The sequence below is a fragment of the Conger conger genome, chromosome 13 (assembly GCF_963514075.1).
Source record: "Conger conger chromosome 13, fConCon1.1, whole genome shotgun sequence".
Taxonomy (NCBI): domain Eukaryota; kingdom Metazoa; phylum Chordata; class Actinopteri; order Anguilliformes; family Congridae; genus Conger; species Conger conger.
The window spans coordinates 24417763-24439951 of record NC_083772.1 but is presented as its reverse complement, the minus strand read 5'-3'; the positions used below and the strand labels follow the sequence as shown (position 1 = coordinate 24439951).

At 47.7% G+C, this 22189-nt stretch overlaps 1 protein-coding gene across 2 annotated transcripts in view; it reads right to left on the bottom strand.

Annotated features, from left to right (window-relative positions):
* Window positions 1-691: 691 nt before the first annotated feature.
* clpb (ClpB family mitochondrial disaggregase) overlaps window positions 692-22189 on the bottom strand; it is a 35321-nt gene continuing 13823 nt past the window's right edge. For both annotated transcript variants that reach the window (XM_061217527.1, XM_061217528.1), the window contains 11 exons: window positions 19668-19765; window positions 17745-17859; window positions 9188-9265; window positions 7726-7781; window positions 7593-7637; window positions 6697-6858; window positions 4801-4957; window positions 4383-4456; window positions 4160-4279; window positions 2576-2680; window positions 692-1878 (listed from right to left, as the gene is read on the bottom strand). In XM_061217527.1, the coding sequence (XP_061073511.1) occupies window positions 1654-1878; window positions 2576-2680; window positions 4160-4279; window positions 4383-4456; window positions 4801-4957; window positions 6697-6858; window positions 7593-7637; window positions 7726-7781; window positions 9188-9265; window positions 17745-17859; window positions 19668-19765 (1235 nt within the window). In that variant the 3' untranslated portion in view covers window positions 692-1653. The remainder of the gene's footprint in view (window positions 1879-2575; window positions 2681-4159; window positions 4280-4382; window positions 4457-4800; window positions 4958-6696; window positions 6859-7592; window positions 7638-7725; window positions 7782-9187; window positions 9266-17744; window positions 17860-19667; window positions 19766-22189) is intronic.

The window sequence follows — 22189 nt, the reverse complement described above, 5'->3', positions numbered from 1 at the left end:
ATAAGTCCTTAGATTTAGATTTTTTCAGCTGTCCTATTTCAGAGGCCGGAGAGTGTTTTAAAAAATATATACATATACACATAATTAGAAAATGTAGAAACAATGTTTCAATCCCAGGGTACCGCTCTTGGTTCTATGACGTGGCCGGCAGGTATCTTCCTGCAGTGTGTATATGAGAATATGTCCCTCCCAGTTACTGAGATGCGCAGCTTATGCACGCATGCACACATTTCTGCACCGTGCTGTCTGCTGCAGTTGGTGCGTTAGCATGCCTGTGTGAGTGTGTGTGCCCGCGTGCGTGTGTGTGTGCGCGTGTGTGTATGCGTGCGTGTGTGTGTATGCGTGCGTGCGTGTGTATGCGTGCGTGCGTGCGTGCGTGCGTGTGTGTGTGTGTGTGTGTGTGTGTGTGTAGCTGGGAGGTCTGGGCAGGCTGCAGGAGGCTGGGGGAAAAGCAGCTCTTTTTGCCATGCTAATTCCTCCCCACAGGAAGACAGTGCGTTCTACATATCTATGGAATGATGCGGAGAAAGAGTGGATGTTCTTCCGCATTCCCGCCCCCTATCCCGAATCCACCCCCCAGCCCCGAACACACGTCTCACATTCCCTTCAGCATTCCTGCCTCACGCCTCGCTTTTGCCCAGCAGCAATCCCCATTCACCAAAATATTTAGACACAATGACAACACCACACCTTTGGGCCATTTCAACAATTTCTTGTACACAATGAAGTGAAATTTGCCAACTGAAATCATTTCACTTGGTGAAAGATGGTAACAGAAAATGTTAAAAAACATCTTGGCAGCACTACACATTTTTGGACAACAAAAGAAACAAACATATATCGCCCTAAATTATCTTCAGTACCTAGCAATGTGGATGGATATCCACAAATACTGGAACAACATGGAATTTATTTTTAGCATGCAAAGTGCACATATAAGTGCATGTGTATAATTATCTCTAATATTACATTATACATTGTTTACATTCTTATTATCCAAACATCTATACACAACACAAATATAGCTGTATAATTTTATAACATTTATTACTCATCTATTATTTATCCTCCAGGAACTACAGAAAATAATATATATAATCTTTAACCTCTTTCTGTATTAACGTTTGGTACTGCTGGTGAGTAGACAAAATCTACTGTGACTCCATACAACATCCAACTCTAGCTTTGGCTCCTCTAAGCATGCCAAGATGCCACTGAAATTCTACTGGGTTCTATATTCACTTCTAGATATATATTTATATCAATCTATCCAGTACTTTTCTACTGTTCCTACACACCAAAGCACGACAATCAGTATTGTGTTTCCCCAGACTCTGGTTCCATGGCATTGGAGATGGTGCATGATCTCCAGTGGTGGCACTAGCTGATGCTGAGACCTGGCAGCAGATGCTTATTGTGCTAAGATTTCAAAATGAAGTCGAGCGCTCACATTTACGGGACTCATTTTGTTTTTGCAGTGACACGGCGAAAGTGTACACCTGACTTTAGAATGTGCGTATGCGGCGTGAGAGAGAGAGTGAGGCACCCTTTCCTCAGTTTGTTGGAGCTCTCTCTCTTAGTGTAAGTGTCCTGCAGATGGGAGAGGGCTGGGGTGAGTCACAGGCTGCGGGACGCCCTCGAGCCGCAGTGAGTTCAGTGAAAGTACGCCATCTCCTCCGGGTTGAGTGGGGGCCGGATGTCCAGTTTTCGGGACGAGCTGTCGGCTCCCACGATGTCCAAGCGCAGGCTGGGGCCCCCATGGCCCTCCTGGCCCTCGGATTCAGCGCCCCCGTCCACAGAGATGCGCAGGGTGCAGCCCTTAGGGAGGAGTTCCTGCTCATACGCTGCGGCCAGCTGGTTCACCACCCGCCGCTCCACCTGTGTGGGACAGCATACACCATTCAACCAATCACACGCTTCAGCATACACCATTCAACCAATCACCAGCTTCACCACTCACTGCTCCACCTGTGTGGGACAGCATACACCATTCAACCAATCGCACGCTTCAGCATACACCATTCAGCCAATCACCAGCTTCACCACTCACCGCTCCACCTGTGTGGGACAGCATATACCAGTCAACCAATCACTTCAGCACATAAAGCTCCACATGGTCAATGGGGTCAGTCAACCAATCAGCTGGGACCGTAACCGTAAGAATCAGCCAAACAATTAGCTGTTTAGGATGCACTACTACTTCTGTGCAACATTGACAGCCAATCAGTTGCATCACAGGGACTGCTGGATCTGAAGGGGCACTGATGAACCTGCCTCATTTCTTGGGTCTGGATTGGTTGCTGATTTGGGCACACATGATGTTGTCAGTAAACCAATAATCAAGTGACCCAAAGGTCAAGCACAGGTTTAACTATGTGGCTACATAGTTAGATATATCCACCTACACTACCATGTGCCATACTGGTAAAATCAAAGAAATAATAAGAATAATGCGCTACTATGTTACTCAGAGAGGAAGTTAAGCAAGAAAATAATATAATTCTAGGAAAGAGAGAGTAAAAATAAAAATAAAAGGTAGGACTGATCCTCCCTGTCCAGCCTCCCTCTGCAGTACCTCGTGTTTGATGGAGCGAGCTCCGTAGTGCAGGTTGTAGCCCCCAGCGAGGAGGTCCAGCACAGGACTTTCCCACTGCAGCGTGATGTTGTGCCTCTGCTTAGCCTGGGATGGGGGGAAGGGATAGACCATGAGACACAGACATGCAGACGCACGCGCACACACACACACACACACACACACACACACACACACACATACACACATACACACATACACACATACGCGCACGTGCTCTTCCCACAATTCTCTGATGAACCTTACATAAATAGTGAGTGTGCGATTCATATTTCCATAAATGCTCTCAGTCTTTGTACTCTTTCAGTATACAAAGTGCATGATTACACAAGTACTGTACAGCTAAGGCTTCAGATCGATATTCAACCTCTCTGTAATACAATGTCAACGATATAAAGAATGCACTGTATGTAATTAAGAACAGTTTTATTAGACGAATCACTCTTCAATTTATAGATTTTAGCAAAATATTAGTGACCATACTTGCCTAATGCATATCATACACTTTAATTAATCATGTACCACATAGACTGTGTTCAATAAAGTATGGCCATAATGGTAGGAAAATGAAGGTCATGTATGATGATACGCAACATTAATAATCAGTACCATGGATATAAGAAAAATGGATCTTAAACACAACATTATGCAATGCATTCTTGTGAGAGGTTGGCTATTCTCTCATGTGGACGGCTCAGTAAAACTGAACTTGGATCGCTGTGGTGAAATGGCTATTCTCTTGCCCTGACAGTGCGATAGAGACAAACCCAGAGAGCAGCACACAGAGATAAGTCATCTCCTGGGCACATCAACGGCACCATGAACACACATGACCACTCCGGCACTTGTCAATGAGCTCCCAAGACAGGGCAGCCCCGCAAAAAAAAGGCAATTGCATTAATATTTAAATATTTATGAAAGCCCCAGATGTTAAGTTCTCTAATTTGATTTGGCTGTGGGAGCAGGCGATCCGTTATTGATCTGAATGTGTTCCGCGCAGCGGGCCCTAATGTCAACAGCATTCAGCACGGCCGGCACAATGGCGGAGCGCGGGGTGATCTAAACGCGCCCGTCTCTCAGTGCAGGGAGGGAGGGAGAGGAGCCCTGGACAGGGCCGTTTTCTAACAGCAACTGCATCTGCACATTTTTACTATGTGCGTCAAACATTTCTGCCTATCTGGCTGACTATTCGCTCTGCTCTCCTTTTTTCAAAACCTTCAGTCTCTCCTAAGACTAACAGCCATTACATTTCGTTGTGCCTTTTTTTATAGAATCTGTTGCATGTCTAATTCTTGTAATAACTTGTACCGATTTAAGTGCCCATCTTTTTCTCTCCCTTGAACTGTATTTGTTATCCACCTATAACCATTTATTGTCTTCTGTAGTAAAATAAAACCATGTATGTAATTTGTTGAAATCATGGATTTATACCACACATGAGAATACATGGCACTGACATGGCCTGTAATGTGCAGTGTAGTTTAACCCAGTGCAGAGATGCAGCCTAAAAGTAACTCTGGGTAAGGATGTTGCCTCAGAATCAAAAAAAGTTGCCGCGTGCCCTACCTTCTTGGCCCAAAAGTTGAGCTCCTTGCTCACCAGCTGGATGAGTTCAGAGTAACAGAAAGGCAGGAAGTAAACAATCTCGTTGATCCGTCCAAGAAACTCGTCCCTCCTGAACTGACGCTTAGAACACAGAAAAGACAGTTCCGCTTAAGTACCACTCCCCCCATCCAGTAAGGCAGCCATTTTGTGTGCTTGTACACAGCTGTACACTGAGAGGACATACCTTCAGAATGGGCCGGATTACGTCCTCCTTGAATTGTTTCGATATGGTGATTTTGTCGCTTTTCTGCACCTCATCTGCGTGGGGGAAACCCAGTGGAGACATTAACTCTGACATACAGCGGGAATACTGAGCATGAGAGTGCAAAAAATGGAATGATTTCATGCAATAATAATAGTGGGTGCAAAATCCCATTAACAATCAGTGGCAACCTTACAGAGGGACCATAAGCTTTCAGAAGCTACTGGCTAAAGAAACAGCAGCAGACATGGACAGTGAGTTCCAAAAACAGCTGCCCTGAGTGTGTGCTTGTGTGTTTATAGATGCAGTGTATACTCAAAACTAATCTTGGAGTACAGTAAAGATTACAGTAGAGTAAGAGTGCAGTAAAGATTACAGTAGAGTACAGTAAACAGCTCACCCAAGTTCTCTGCCATTCGTCTCCGGCTCTGTTCCTGCGCCTCCTGGCGGAGTTGCAGTGCATGCTGGGCGATCTCGTCGCTCGCCACATTGGACGTCATGATGAAGACGGCGTCTTTGCACTCGATGGTCTTGCCCTTCCCATCTGTGAGTCTTCCCTGTCAGATCAGATACAGTCTATCACCAATGAGGCTGCTTTCAACATTCACATAATTATGGTCTTCTCTCCGAAACGCACAAGGAACAATATCCACGGCTGCATCATATATTCACATGCAGAGATACAACTTGCATACCTGCACGCTTCTCTAGCACAAAGACAGCAACAAGTGCACCTTCAGTATCTCAAAGACAAGTTTGCCAACTGCAGGCCTTCAATTGTGAACTCAGCTGAAAGCTGCTGAATGTCAGTAAAGGTTTACGGCTCACAATAGGGACACAGACAGCGCGGTATATTTGACAGCACATTTTAAGCTGAGTTTAAGAGTCCCGGAGACAGCCCTGTCTATAAAGCTGCGTGCTGTGCTGAAACGCGCCTTCAGTCACTGTTCGTGGAGATGAGCTCCCTGACGGCCCATGATTGGTGGAGAGCCAAGGCTCTGTCTATCAGCTCCTCCAACCGCTCCCTTCACTATTGATTTTCCGTTGCCAGGGGCTTTTTAAGATCCTTACACACGCACATGCAACCTTTAGACAATGCGGTGGTGATATCAATCCTTCACGAGCAGGGTTATTGGGAGAGTGCAGCCATCTTGAGCAGAAGACTCGTTTGAAAAAACAAATGTTTTTAAAATGGGAGATGGTAATTCTGAACTAGAAGGCAAAAGCTGCCATCAAAGTTCAGCAAGCGTGTGTATGCAGTACGTAAACACGAACAGTACGCTGAATGCAGTTGTATTTTGTCCCTGAAAACTCAAGTAAAAAATGTTAGTATAAGCTACACCATTATGTAGCATTAAGGTCCACTATCCCCACTGCATTGCCCTGCAATGCTAACAGCTAAATTAAACTGTACAGAACAAGCCACACAGGCACACCAATAACATTAGTTTGCACCGTGGCAAACAAGGCAATAAAACCTTACTGTGAATGTACTTTCATTTTGTTTGATATTGTCTTTGGTGGAAATTGTGCATGAACACATTTATTATGCATTACTATTAGGCAGCCATCTAGTGCTAGCAAAATGAATGCATGCAGACTGCATATGCAAATACATTAGACGGCTAAATTCTGCAGTGTTACCTTTATCTTGACAATAACTATTCTAGCGTATTCCAATTTTCAAAGCTTTGCTTGATCACATTTGTTGCTTCAGTTGCCACTAGGTGAAAACATAGGATTAAGTAATGCTACACTATTTTATATTAAAAAAGAAGGGTACTAATGGATATACATTTTTAGTAACTATAAACTGATTGAATTATTTAAATTAATATTCCATTATTCATGAAACAAAGACAAAGAAAGACGCACACACACACACACACACACACACACACACACACACTATCCAATTCAGTACAATACTAAGTTTAAGAACTGCGCATGAGATGAAGGAATTAGCTTTTCAAAATAAATCGTCCACCACCTAACAAAAGTTCTGACTGGTTGCTAGGCAATGTGCATACTCACAGAATTCAACCAAGGTGAGTAAAAAGTTAGTAAAAAGATACCGCAAATCAAATGCTTTGCATTTGCCATACCAAACAATCCAAGTTCAACACAGTACTACATCTTGACCAGGCATGACGTATAAAACTGTATGAGGAGAAAGGGCTTCCATATTAACCATCATCATAGTCTGAATAAGTTATCCATACAGATTGACACTACAGCTAGCTTGGCCATATGAGTTAAGCCCAGTCCTGTGCCACTGCGGAGCCCTGCCCCTCACCTCATCAAAGAGCTGCAGCATGATGGTGAGCACATCCGGGTGGGCCTTGTCCACCTCATCAAACAGCACCACTGCATTGGGGCACTGCTTCAGCTGCTTGGTCAGCTGACCACCCTCCTCGTGACCCACATACCCTGGTGGGGAGCCAATGAACTTTGCCACCTGATGGAGGAGGATAGGGGAAGGGGCAAGATGGAGGGGGAGAGGGAGCAGGAAAGAATGGGGGGGGGGGGTAGAGAAAGAGATAGAGACCGAAATAGAGGAAGTCAGGGGGAGGTGGAGAGATTTAGAGAGGAAACATTATGTGGAAAGATGGAGTGAGATAGAGAGAATGAGATGAAAGGAAATGTGGAAAGTGACAGAGGTAGAGGAGAATTGAAGAAGGGGATGGAGCGGGGAAAGGAAGAAGGGGTTGGGGAGAGAGATTGAAGGATGGAAAAATTAGGCAGAAATGAGAAATTGCACAGGTATTAGCAAGAAGAAAAAAGAATAAGGGACACAGCAGATATACACAGAGAGAAAGATCAGTTAGGATTGGGTTAAATGATTTGTGACAGCAGTTTTGAAAAGGGTCAAACCAGGCATCGCCTGCTAAGAAATGGCTGGCTAGTGTCTGGTAAGGGCTCTGATACTATAGTGTAATCCAGTGAGTAAAGAGGGCCGTGCCCATTTCTGAAATTCATGCCAAATTCTGCTCATTATTTCATTAGTGCAATGATTTACTTATTGACATTTTATGCTACATTTCTTGGTAAGCTTCTGAATGGACATGTCCATGTTTTAAATGTAATCAATCCAGCATCTGTGTGTTGGCTAATTGGGCCAGGGTAACTGGTAACAACAAAATCCCAGCTCTCCAGGAAAGGAAATGCCCGAGACCCACGCTCATACTGTACCTCGTGTTTCTCCTGGAATTCTGACATGTCCACACGTATGAATCCCTGTTAACACAAAGACCAAGGTGATCAGTTCTGTGCCAAAACCAAGCTTTATACATGACTGTGTATCAGATTCAAAATGAGGACGAACCTTTTTAACGTCCTTGTGCATGTATCGGGCCACTTGCTTGGCCAGTTCTGTTTTTCCTGTAGAAAAAAAAAAAAAAAAGTATGGGGTGAATACTTAACAGACGACCCTTGCCACCGTTCACTGGTGTATCAAGAGACAGCAGCTACAGAAGCCAAGCTCAAAAATATCTTGGTGGGGTGATCTTGCGAACACAAATTATTGTTTATTTCCTCCTCTGGTAGCCCCAAATAACTGGCTGGGCATTCTGTTAATTAACTATATTCAATTTAAAATTGTTTAATATTGTGACTGAGCAAATCACCGATTGCTTAGATGTGACTGTATACTTCTTCCAATTTCACATCCTGTTTGGTTGACTGGTCAGCTTGCAGGTTTGTATCTGTGATGTTCTCCGGTATTTGGAAAGAGGCAGGTGTTTTTGGAAAGATTCAGATCTTTCCCCATGCCTGGACCTTGCGGTAGGGGGGATGTGTCCTGGGTTTGGTAGAACTGTCTGTCAGTTCTCTGTCAGCACTGCGCAGCACTAAATGTAAAATATTCCTCTTATAAATTCTAATATACATATAAGAAAAGAGCGGGACTTGTTGCTACCCTGTTAAATATTCATGTTCCTTGGAAGAGTGAGTGTCACACAGTGCTGCAGGCTAGAGGAATATGAAAGCTCTGGCAATCTCCATAAATCTCCCGGCTTTATCGCGCAAACAAACAACTTAACGGGCAGGGGGGCATTTAGCCCCCCTGCCGAGCGGGGAGTGGGGCGATTCATCTGCGCCCGAGCTCCTGTCAGCTCATCTCTGTCGGGCTGCGGGGGGTGTGCGAGCCCCCCGTCTGCTTCCAGTGGGGTCCTGGGGTTTCCCCGGTCTTCACCAGCTCGGGGCCCGGGCCGTTGGTCTGTCCTGACGCCAGCAGAATCAGTGCCTCTGAAACCACTCCATCACCCAGCAGTACATGAGGAGGGTGGCAGGCAGGAGCCCCAGCACAGGGACAGCAGCCACTGCCAGCTCTATTAGGCGTCCAGGCTCAGAGACGGCTCCTGGCTGTCTTGGTCCTAATGGTAGGTGGGGTTGAGCTTTTTGTGCGCCATTAGACTGCAGATTACAGTATGGAGATAGCCCGTCATAAAGAACATGAGGCCGGCTGGGTGAATTGAGGCACGCTGATTTATGACAATGCCTGGGACTGGACTACTGGAGCCGTGGACTAGACGTGCTGGTTTGGACATGAACACTTAAAAGATCTATCATAAGCTCTCAATCACTGACTTGTTTGAATAAAATAAGATGTGCTCCATTGCAATACAACAGCTAAAATGAGTGCAACGCTAATAGCACATGATTTGGGGACCTCAGACTTTGCATTGCAAGCAACGTATCCCCAGGACAGCTGAGGACCTCCAGAGAGAACAGTACACAGTACACAGGCCATGCTACAGACAGAGCTCATCAGCGGAGGGGCCCGTTACCGATTCCGGAGGATCCCAGGAAGAGGAAGACGAGGGGATGTTCTTCATCGTACCAGCCGTTCTCCTTCCTCCGGATGGCTGCCCGGGAGAAAGGAATCACACAAAGGGAGACGGAGAGAGTCAGAATGAGCAGGTGGAGAAGAAGGGGGAAAAGGACCTCTACTGCAGAATACATCAATGACACAGGGGAGAGGATAATTATCGCTGGCTCTACACGATGTTCTGACTGCTTGCAGCCTCCTCTCTCCGTCATCCCAACCATTAGCCCGCTCTAATTCCATTAGCCAGCCCGGCGCTGGAGAAACCAAATCAGGTTAGCATGGATCCAGGAGAGAAGCCCGGGGAAGAGGGTTCGGATAACGCCGCGTTGCCCCGGCAACTGGCTCGGGAGGGGAAAAAAGAGCAAGCAGAGCAGGGTGCTGAGGGGCCGAGATGGGAGGGGGGTTTGGGGGGGCTGGGGGTAAATGTGGAGGAGGCGAGCTGCTGGTGGGGGGAAAAGCAGAAACAAAAGAGAAATAAAATCAGGGGCACTTAAGCCCGCATGGCTGCCAAGAAACTGGGAACTTCATATATTCCTCCCCTCCCTCAAAGAAAAACAGTCTGTTTGTGTAATGGGAAGTGAAGGCAATTTGGACCGGGTACCCCGTGAAAGATATGACATCTAAAAAGCCGTCACATTTTCTATATATAACTGCTGCGTCTTGAAATAACTTTTCACACTGGCGGCAGGCATTTGACTGTAAACGCGGTGAGGGACAGTACAGACCATGAGGCCATGACAGGCCCTGTCAGAGCCCCAGAACACAGAACACAGGCCCTGTCAGAGCCCCAGAACACAGGCCCTGTCAGAGCCCCAGAACACAGAACACAGAACACAGACCCTGTCAGAGCCCCAGAACACAGAACACAGGCCCTGTCAGAGCCCCAGAACACAGAACACAGGCCCTGTCAGAGCCCCAGAACACAGGCCCTGTCAGAGCCCCAGAACACAGGCTCTGTCAGAGCCCCAGAATACAGAACACAGAACACAGAACACAGGCCCTGTCAGAGCCCCAGAACACAGAACACAGGCCCTGTTAGAGCCCCAGAACACAGAACACAGAACACATGCCCTGTCAGAGCCCCAGAACACAGAACACAGAACACAGGCCCTGTCAGAGCCCCAGAACACAGGCCCTGTCAGAGCCCCAGAACACAGAACACAGGCCCTGTCAGAGCCCCAGAACACAGAACACAGAACACAGGCCCTGTTAGAACCCCAGAACACAGGCCCACTATTACCACACCAGTGAGAGACCCACTCACACACTATTACCACACCAGTGAGAGACCCACTCACACACTATTACCACACCAGTGAGAGACCCACTCACACACTATTACCACACCAGTGAGAGACCCACTCACACACTATTACCACACCAGTGAGAGACCCACACACACACTATTACCACACCAGTGAGAGACCCACTCACACACTATTACCACACCAGTGAGAGACCCACTCACACACTATTACCACACCAATGAGAGACCCACTCACACACTATTACCACACCAGTGAGAGACCCACTCACACACTCCACACACCCACACAGAGTAAGATATAACGGCCACGTCTACTCGGCGAGACAGCCGTGATCTCAACCCTGCTGCAGGAGATCTACACATCCACTGGGAAGGCCGTAGTACTAGACCCTGTCCCTCATGCACAGAGTATCCATCAACCTATCAGTGCGTTGGAGGGCTTTTGTTGTAAATTACCCAGCTAGCCTTAGAGCCTGCAGTTAAGCCCCTCTGACCCCCTGATGACAACCCCCAGGGAGCCTATCCGTGGGAGTCCATCGTGAATAAAACTAAATGAGGGATATAGTCTTTCCGTTAGTGGTCACAGTACACTTTCACTTAAGTCTTATACAACTGTGCAGGTGCCATAACATATCAAGTGTTGCTGTTATAATACTTACATTGTCACAAATTTATTTGCATATATGTAAATATCAACCATACTTATACAGCACATCGCAAGGCTATCTTATCCAAGATTATCAACAAATATTATAAGCTAGCTATACAAATATTATAGTGGTTCATTACACTAATCTCAATTTGCAAAGCAAAGTAGCCAAACTTCATTGTTGGTGACTAACCTCTGAGCAGGTGCACATCTGGAGTAATGCTTAAGAAATTCAGAAAATGTTAGTTGATGAGGCGGAATGAAAAGATATTCATATTTCATCTAGGTGGACTTGGGTAATGGAAAAGGTTGAAGAAAACATGAGACCAACAAAGCAGGAAATGAACCATCTTCATTCTGACATCCTTGGACAATGGTTTAGAGAAACCCATGGTTGTTAACACTAGACAGAACAGTCACTGCAGTTGGATAATTTAAAAGGCATGAAGTTACTTCAGAATAAAGAGTTCAGCCCTGGAGTTATACTCACCTGACTCACTGAAGCCCTAAAGAGTAAATCACCTGGGTCTGGGTCTGTCCATTTGTTACTTTAAAAAAATAATCCAGAAGGGTTCCCAAACTTGTGCACAGGGCCCTTTTCCTTTCTTATACCATTTCTAAACCGTAAAAAATGAAAATTGTTTTTGATCATGTACAGATTCATGATAACAGACATTTAAACCAGGGGTGCCCAAGTCTTTGCACCCCATTGTAAACGTTCTTTGGCACTCTGTGCAGAAATGTGAACGAGCTTCACTCCCACCCCTCCGGAAGGGCTGCAGTGACCCGGAGAATCACACCCACAGCGCACAGAACCCTTCATCTGAGACGGCACGCACAGACTCTGCCATGACAACGATAGCACACCGTGAAGAGGACGGGGCACTTCTGGGCTCCAGACAGGAAACGTGCAGCACGCTGTCGACAGCGCGCGGAGGACAACAGAGAAAGAGCAGAACATGGAAGGGGGGGGGGGGGGGGGGCGGCTTTTTCTGTTAGTCTACTTCTGCGCCATCTGTCATAAAGATGAATCCTATGACGCTCAGGGCGACTTTGCCGACGGTGGACAGCAGTATTTTTCTCCCGACGCTGTGGGGCTGAGTGTAACTGTTCTGTTTTTATTTATGCGGTACGGAGGCTAACCCCAGGAGGGCACGGAGCTAGCCCCCCGGCAGCGCGCCGAGGAGAGATATGGAGCCGTGACTGTCGCTCCGTACGACGGGCTGCAGACCCGGCCCCTGCTACACCAGCTCCTGTGCTGCTCCCAGCAGGGCTGTGAAGCAGTGCTTAGACCCCTGGACCTCAGGGATGTGGGGTCAAATACAGAGGGCAGCACCTCTGCTGCGCCCCTGAGAAAGCTTCTTTTTTCCAAAGGCGTTCCAATACACATGCAGTTACATGGCCCATGGAATCGCCAAGATCCAAAAAGCACTGCTAGTCAATCCTGACAAGGGCAGGTGAGAAGTGACTAAATAATATTGTGTAATGCTCTACGATCGGTCACCTTGCTGCCGCAAGACTGCTGTCTGTCAGTGGATATTGTCCTTTACGGGACAATGGGCATGTCCTCTCCAAAGTCAGCCTCTACAGAAACTGTAGGCCGCCTGCGTTAATCATTCTAGCCAGTAGGCTATAGAGGCACCTCTTCTGAATACGGTTAGCTCGCCAAACCCACTGATGATGAATCTGTTTCAGTTTGTCTGACCGTCGCTGTGCTGTGTGGCATACTATTGAGTGACAAAAGCTGAAGTCTCCACTGGTTCCTCCATTTGTCTGGGAAGACCAGGCCATCGTATGTTTCTCTACCAAATGAACAGCCAGCAGAGAAGCATCACTAAGAGAATCTATTTGCCAAGCCTATGGTGTTATGCGCACAGGAAGGAAGAGATAATGTGTGTTTGAGCTGTGTAGTTTTATGGTTCAGAGGACCTTATTCTTCTCCTACCACCTCTCTCTCTCTCTCTCTCTCTCTCTCTCGCACTCGCACTCGCACACGCACACGCACTCGCACACGCACACGCACACATACATACATACATACATACATACATACACATAAATGCACGGGCACACACACACACATGCACGGCCACGCACGCACACACGCATGCGTGCGCACACACACCACATACACTTATATCCCCACCCCTACTGCTGTCTATCTAAACTCAATTTGCCTCCCCTGGGGCAAAGGACACTTAATAACATTAGAACAGGATAACAGTCTTCAATAACTTTTAGCCCCTGCAAGGTAAATGAAGATCAATCAGGCCTTTCCTGTCCGTCTGGAGGCAAACAGCCGGGGATGGGGGGGTAGGGAGGGGGACCAACCCACCTGTCTGAAGGCCAAAATCAGTGGCTCTCCTTTCCGCACTCAATGTGTGTTAGAGAGAAGAAGACGGATGCCTGCCGCACTCAGACTGGAAAGGCCTGGTGACACAATGACAGTGTGTGTGCAGCACATATAAAGTGGCACGCGGTGGAAAAGTCGGATAAGAATTGATCTTAGTGAAGCTCAGAGGGGGCATTAAGGATGGTGGAGACCCTCTTGGTGGCATTTAATGGCCGTCTCTGTGTCACGCTCTCTCTCTTGCTCTCTCCCGCTCTCCCTCTCCCTCTCTCTCTCTCTCCCCCGCTCTCTCTCTCGCCCTGCGCTCCCTGACGCTTGTAAAAGGTACCGTTGATCATGCCGTAGACGCAGCTGATATATTCACTGTATTACTTTACAGGAATCAATACGCTCTGCCTTTATCGGCTCAAGTGATGTGGCTGAAATTGGTTTCGGACAATTTGCGATGGCAATAACTGGCCATTTATCAAATCAGTTTGCGAGCTGGCCCGCTCCCCTCTCTCTCTCCCACACTCTCACCCTCTCCTCCAGTCCTGCTGGGACCTTCAGCTACGGTGTGGATTCAGTCACCAAACACCACCACCCACCCCGCCCCCAACTACCTCTCCCCAGCGCCCTGCCCCTACAGTCCCCCTAGTGGCTTCCACACATCTACTATTCCTCACACAGCAATCTGCTACCAAACACTGACTAAATCAGCCACAGACAACGCAGGGAAAGGCCTGTTATTCAAATATTAATCCAAACAAATATTTCCAATGAGAGCCGAAAACCCTGAGCTGGGATTAAATGTTGGTATAATTCTGCTATTACCTAGAAGGAATTACCCTGCAGTGCAGTAAGTCACATCCATTAACTGTTGCCATACAGACTCCTGTTGCCATACAGATTCAACATCTCGAGTGTTTGGAGTCTGCAAGGCCAGCAGAGACAAAGGAGACCACACTAAATGAAGGCAACACAAGTGCTTTGACACACAATATATTTATCAATAAAATGTTAAGGGCCATGTACTTGGTATGGCTAGTAAGATGTTTTTGCTGGGTTGAATGTTAAACTGCGTAATATAGAAGCCGTTGCATCATATTAACTCTAAACTCCATTTGGACCTTAATGTTAAATGACATTAGATGCAAATTGATTACTTTTAGAGTGCCCCTTAAACCTGAAACACCCGAGAGTGCCACAGAGAAGCACTGCAAACCACACGGTGTTGAGTGACTCAACACAAACACGGCCCAGCACTACTGAACACCACACAAAACTACCCATCGCAACACAGCAGGGACTCTGCACATTTTCTCAACGAGATACAAGCTGAGGGCAACCAATCGATAAACAGCCTCGCTGTTCCTCAATTTAATATATTTTATTTATTGGCCTGTACATTGCTGTGTTCTATATCAGCTTTTCTATATCTGGGGACTCATCAGACAACAGGCAAATGTTTCTCTGGCAGAATGATGTGTTCTGCTGAGGTTCTCTTCCCCTTACCAAATTATGTGCGAATAAAAAATAAAGACAGAAGCTTCCTTTCCTGTGGCAGCGTACAGTGATTGAATGAGGATTCAAAAGAGAGGTCATTACAGACTGTGGATCACCAGGGCGGAACTGCACGTGGGCAGTGAGTCAGGTCAGCCTTCCTTCCTGGTTCAATTAAGTCCACTTTGTATCGCAGACAATGAGGAGGTAAGGCGTTCCGCAATTAAGAGTTTTAGGGATAGAATATATGGTCACTGGTTCAGGATTTTCCTCTTAAGATGGAGTCTGTAGCCTTTACGTAGCCCTCTGTTGCAGTAAAGAATGTGCGCGTAGGCTCCATGCCTGTGTGGCAGCATCAGATGCCTACTGAATAGACCCGAGGGGCTGTCTATCTTGGCGCTTGTAATTGTGCTCCTCTTGCAACCTACTGACAGCTAAATGTCACCCTTCTGGTGTCTGCAGTCAGAGGCTCTGACTGATCTGCACAGCCTACAAACCAAACACAAAGCCTAACAGTAAGAGTAAAGACATTAACATTCTGCCAATCAGAGGGGGCGAGGCACTGGTGCTCCCAGCACAGGCCTCTGGGTAATGAGGCCACCCGAATGGAAGAATAAAGGCAAACACTCGTATGTAAGCAGAGCTAGTCTCTCTCTCTGCCAGCTCTTTTACTCTCAAACCCCGTCTCCCAAGAAAATCCCTCCGTCCCCAAAGTAAACACGCTGGAGAGACGCCGTCGTGGCACAAGGTGAGACGCGCAGAGAAAGGAGGAAAAGAGAGGGAGGGACAGAGTGAAGGAGAGAGGGAGAGAGTGAGGGAGCTCCATTTCCGTAATCGAATTACGTGGCGGCTTGCAGCCTTGCTGCAGCAGCCAGCTGTAGCGCACACAGACGCTACCACCTGTGTCACTCCCATGGAGGGCCCATTAATCACAATTAACCAATTAAGCCCCACCGCCTGCCCGCAGATACCAGCCTTCCCCGGCAGCCGGGGGCAGCGGAGCAGCACAGAGGAAGGTGAAACTGAGGGACACCACTCAGCCAGTAAGACCAGAGGTAAACACGGAAGTATCCGGAAGGTTTCAGAAAACGCAAGCAGAAAACAACGGCTGATACTGGAACAAAAATGAGTTCTTACTAATGTGGTTTTACAGTGTTGTGTGTTTTTCTCTCTCTCTCTCCGTCTCTCGCTCACAAACACACACACAAGCATGCGCACACACACACAAACGCGCGCGCACACACACACACACACACACACACACACACAGTGAAAGCCCAGCTACACCCAGCAACCAAAATTAAATGCACCAACTTCTACACAAGGAATTAAACCTCAGGAGGATCAATATATAGAGCGTCACCTGACTCACTCAAGGAAGAAAAAAAACAACAGCAAAAACAATACAGACGGGCCTCCTTAAAATAAAAATTAAATTCCAATTTCGTGTTTGTCAAAATGAACAGAAAACAAAGACCTAAAGAGCTAAAGAATATGAGTACCCAAAAAAAGAAAAAAATGGGCATAAGAATCGATAGAAAAGTGCTTTTTGTAGCTGTAAGGAGTGTGGCCTGAGTGGAGGCTGAGTATGTGGAGAGGATATGAACTGTGAGTGAGTGGCTGGCTGGCTGAGCCCCAGGCCAGTGCGAGTCAGTCAGTCTCACAGCGAGAGCCTGCAGGCCCCAGAGGACAAAAGGCCAAGATGGATGAACGGTGATAAGACTGAGAGGAGCGCAAGGAAGCGTGCGTCGAGCCAGCCCCCTCCCAATTCACCCTCTCGCTGTGCTCCTGTTTTTCAATCCTTCACACCTCTCTCCCTGCCCCTCTATCCATCTTCTCCCCTCTCTCCCCGTCTCTATCTTTCATCATGCCTCTCTCCTCATCTCTTTATTCTATCCGCTGCTGAATAAAGAGATGAGGACTGTGGTGACCTGGACTCAGATGCTGATGCTCCTGTGCCTTACCTGAACAGGTATAGAGCATTATGGATGCCCACAGCCCCACAGAGGGGTACAGTGTTGGGTTTGAGCATAATGAGTGCATATAGCCCCACAGAGGGGTACAGTGTTGGGTACCAGAGGCCACAGTGTTGGGTTTGGGGGGTTGGGTTCCTGAGCCACAGTGTTGGGTTTGGGGGGTTGGGTACCTGAGGCCACAGTGTTGGGTTTGGGGGGTTGGGTACCTGAGGCCACAGTGTTGGGTCTGGGGGGTTGGGTACCTGAGCCACAGTGTTGGGTTTGGGTACCTGAGGCCACAGTGTTGGGTCTGGGGGGGGGGGGGGGGGGGGGGGGGGGGGTTGGGTACCTGAGGCCACAGTGTTGGGTCTGGAGGTTGGGTACCTGAGGCCACAGTGTTGGGTTTGGGGTGTTGGGTACCTGAGGCTACAGTGTTGGGTCTGGGGGGTTGGGTACCTGAGGCCACAGTGTTGGGTCTGGAGGTTGGGTACCTGAGGCCACAGTGTTGGGTTTGGGGTGTTGGGTACCTGAGGCTACAGTGTTGGGTCTGGGGGGTTGGGTACCTGAGGCCACAGTGTGGGGTCTGGAGGTTGGGTACCTGAGGCCACAGTGTTGGGTTTGGGGTGTTGGGTACCTGAGGCTACAGTGTTGGGTCTGGGGGGTTGGGTACCTGAGGCCACAGTGTTGGGTCTGGAGGTTGGGTACCTGAGGCCACAGTGTTGGGTTTGGGGTGTTGGGTACCTGAGGCTACAGTGTTGGGTCTGGGGGGTTGGGTACCTGAGGCCACAGTGTGGGGTCTGGGGGGTTGGGTACCTGAGGCCACAGTGTTGATGGCGCCCTCCTGGCCGATGATGTACTCCCGCAGCCTGCGCTCCAGAGGGAAGCGCCTCCTCTCCTCCGCCTCCCGCTTCCGCTGCGCCTCCTGGAACTGCAGGGGGAGGAGGAGGAGAGCCTCAGACAACTTTCTAATCAAAGCCAAATATAAAACATCAAAAAGTTCAGAGGCCTCAAAGTGTGCTGATGATGATAATGATGATGATGTTCATCTGTTTGAATCAAACTTGGCTGCCCCCCTCGCAGTGAAACCTCTGCACCGCATGTCAGGGCTGAGAGCAGGCGCACTGGAAAAGTAAGAAAAATGGCGGAAATAAAGCGCCGCTCCTGGGGAAGGTCCTCTCCGGCAGTGATGTCGCGCACGCTTCGCCCAGCTAGGATCCCGGCTCTGACAGAAATAAGACGATTAATTGGCTGGAAATGTAATTTTGTAATGCTGCCATTCGTCTCTCCCCTGCAGGACCCATCCATCCAGAGTCCTGCTTCATCTTAGGCAATAACGCTTCCCTGTCGTGCCCCAGAGGGGGTCACTGTGGATTGGGAGAGGGACCCACCATGGCAAGCGCCCCCCCCCCCCCCCCCCCCCACATTCGCCCCAGTATTGTCTCTCTCAGCCTCAGGGCCAAGAAACTTTTCAAGGAACAGAGAGCGAGTGTTGAAGGCAGACTGAAAAACTCCAACACACTTCTGCTTTTGTTTGGGCATATTACCAGAAATTATAAAAATGATGTTTTCTGAAGTTTACTCATTTACCAAAGAGTTTTCCTAGTTCAAGTCAACTGTATAAACATGTCTAGTAATTTCCAATTATAGGCCTTTGCAAATGTTCTGCTCAAATTCTACTTCCACGTCAAATCATGGAAATGTATCCTATCAATTTGATCAAAATAAATTCACTTAATCATCTAATTAGTCTCCCCTCTCTCCCCTTAAATTCCCAAAATCTCAATTTTCCAATTTTCCCTTATCTCCTGGCCAGTTTTTTTTCTTCTAACTTTTCTGTCCTCCATTTGGTCCTCTATCTCTCCCCTATCTTTCACTTGTTTATCCTGTTTTCCTCTCATTTCAGGCCTGCTTTTCCCTGTTGCCCTTTCTCTCTTCTACTTTTCTCCTGGTCTTCCCCCGCTCTGGGTTGTATCTGTCCCTCTTCCTCCGGGCCCAGCAGCTGAAGCAGATGGGATCTCTCACACGGACCAGACGACACCGGGCTTGTGCTCCCATCCTCTCCTTTCTGACCGCAGGGCACGTTCCACTTGACCAGCTTTCCACCACATCACACAAACTCAAAGGGGTTTCTCAGAGGCCGTGGTGAACAAGAGAGGATTAACATGGAGATACTCACCTGTGCTTGGTTAACCATGCTGGATTATTCTGCACCTGCTTTCACCCAAGGGTTTTGTGTGCCTAGTTGACCTCAGGGTGTAATGTTATGGCCTGCACACTTGGCTGGACTTTTACAACTTTACAACGCTGTTTTTACAAGTAAACATCAAGCTGCTCGCACAGATGAACAAACTCAACCAAAACCTTCAGTAACAAGGCACTTTCTTTCCAAGTTACTACTGTATGTGTGCGGGCCTACATAACTTATTATGTGGAAACATGTGAAAAGTCAATGACTGCATGCTGTACACATTTTTGGTAGAGGCAAAAACACATTTCCAGGTGTAGGTTCAAAAGCATGACCCATGGTGGCAGTTTTTTCCATTCTCTGGTCAGAGATCATTTTACACAGATTGTCCTGCATATTTTGCACAGATTCTGACCAACACAGTTACTTAGTAATAGCACTCAACTCTATCTAGCCCACAGTAGGCTAACACAGGTTACCCATTTCCAGCTCTTCATAGGAAAAGGAACATGAATGCAAATTTTGTTATGCTAATGAAGCTTCAGGCCTACCTTGCCTTCCCAATCTTTCAGCAGAGTGTAGAGTTCTCCCTCCTTGGCATACGCCACTGGTTTGTGCCCCATGTCATTTTTCTGCAGGGGGTTGGCACCTGGACACAGAGAGGATGGGTCAAAGGTTAAAGAGGCTAGCTAGCCGCTGGGGGGGTAGGGGCAGGGTCAGCGAGTCACAGAAGCTCCCCCCATCTTTTGAGGCCTGAACAAAATGCAGTTTGACCCTTGAGCAGGGGTTCGGGAAGCCTCCCCAGCACTTCTATGCCTGAGGTTGCATCCCCGATGCGTCTGACAATGCACCGATTGACCAGCAAACTTCTGTTTTTCTTGCGTGATGAATCCTTAATAGTTGACCATTCAAAGAGTGAAACAAAGCTTTTCATTTTTCCCTGAAAGGCCTGGCCCGTGCAGTTGTGTCAGTGAGGTGTTTAGCACACGTCTGCCCTGTGACCCCCCACTTTAACACACACGTGCCGATGTAGCACTTCCAAATAACACGAATACTCAATACTTGGAAACCGTTTCCATGTGGAATAAAATTGATTCATTCACTGTTCTTAAGTGCAAAGCACTCAGGAATGATATTCCTGTTCTATAGCATATTTTAGAGGAAGTATCTGTTACAACACAACTTTCATTTTATACTAAAGCACACAAACTAATTATGATTGATGCAGATGGTCAACAAAAAATGTCACGTTAATCTTCATCAACCAGAGAATGCAGTAAGAATGAGCAGAGGTAAAACCCACAAGCATAAGATTGTAATTTTTTTATTTTTTTTTCAGGAACAGTCAGTCAGTCAGGAACTTTCGCTTTTCTGGTAAGAAAAATGTGGCTCCAGTAGCCTGCTGCATTGTGTGTAGGTAACAGAAGCTAATCTGCATTTACCAACACCAAATTCATGCTTACAATGTACTGGATGAAAATCGCCACTGCACAGCTGCTAACCACACCCAACTGCCAACATCTGTGGTAGTATCTGCAGCTAACACGTGAAGAAAATTGAACTAAACTCTGCTAATCTTCACTAACCGGCAGCTAACCCAAGACCAAAACAGTATAACCTGTGCTAGCCCGGGCAAAGAAAACACCTGAACAGTGCTAATCTGCTCTATCCAGCAGCCAAACTGAAGCCAGTAGGACAGTTTACAAGTGAACACATTTCTCCGGTCCCCTAAACTAGTCGATGGCTAGCATTGTGCCAGGATCAATGGAACATTGGAGTTTAGTGCCGCTTGGAGCGATCGAGGGACTAATTGCTGTGATTATTGATAAAACCCTAAATTTCCCCTGTATGAATCCAAATCGATAGCAGAGGGACATTAAGAGAAAAAGCAATAAAGAAAACACCATTCCACCCCTCCCCCCCTCCCCCACCACCTCACCCACCTGCCCCTGACTGCCGACCTGCCAGACTGCCCACTTACTTCCCTCTCCCCTTCTCCTTCCAACATAATAAATAGCATCATTTAGGCCTTTAATATCAGAGCCCTGTACCCTCTGGGCACAGATACTTTATAAGGGATCAAAGTTAATCCCCCTACCTATCTATGACACACACACGCAGACACACATGTACACACACAAACACACACACACACACACACACACACACACACACACACACACACACACACACACCTACATACGCACACACGCACGCACGCATGCACACACACACACACACACACACAGTCCCTGCCTGGCTCCCTCTACAGTGAGCCTATAGGCAGCTGGTAGGACAGGACACTGCTGGTACCTGCTGAGGCAGGGCGCGACCTCTCGGACTGGGGGCAAGGCCCAGACAATTAGTCACCTCCCACGGCCTGTCGGGAGCCGGGGGCCCCAGCTGACCGCCTCCCCAGGCAGGGAGAGCTGGAGGGGCAGTTCCGGCGTGTGGCTGCCCGGGCGGATGATGAATGGAGGCCAGTGCCTCTGGCCCACTGGAGCCCAAAGAGCAGTCCAGAGCAGGGGGTCATTCACCGGGGAAATAAGCAGACCCCCTCCCAGCCCATCGGAAAACAAAGTTCAAAACCATGACAGCGCCCAATTTTTCACATTTTTATTAAACTTCCCTTTATGGCTATAGAATGGCAAGGTCTTGGATGGTCAGGCTGACCATTTATCTCCGGGACTGTCTTTATTGACTGTAAGGGACAGAGACGTATGTTGCGTCTAATGTGCTTTATTGAAAATAAGACCGTGATGGCTGAGTTCTGTAGAAGCAGGGACACCTCACCAGTGTTCACGTTGAGAAAAGCCGTTTGTTTCCTCATGCGTTCAATGTCCAGGGATGTCCCACATCACACTCCTGCTAAGTCTGTAGCATCAGGGTTACTCCACGCGCACTAGGAAAGGGATTTCGTTTAATAAAAACGGTACCTCAGTATTCTGTTGAGCAAGCGCGCTTTCTGTATTCAGTTATTCGAACAGAAGAAAGGACGCAAGCCCTTGCCGCGTCTCTTTGGGCGGATTTAGGCATTAATATCAAGACGAATCTGAGAGTTGTTCAAATGTAC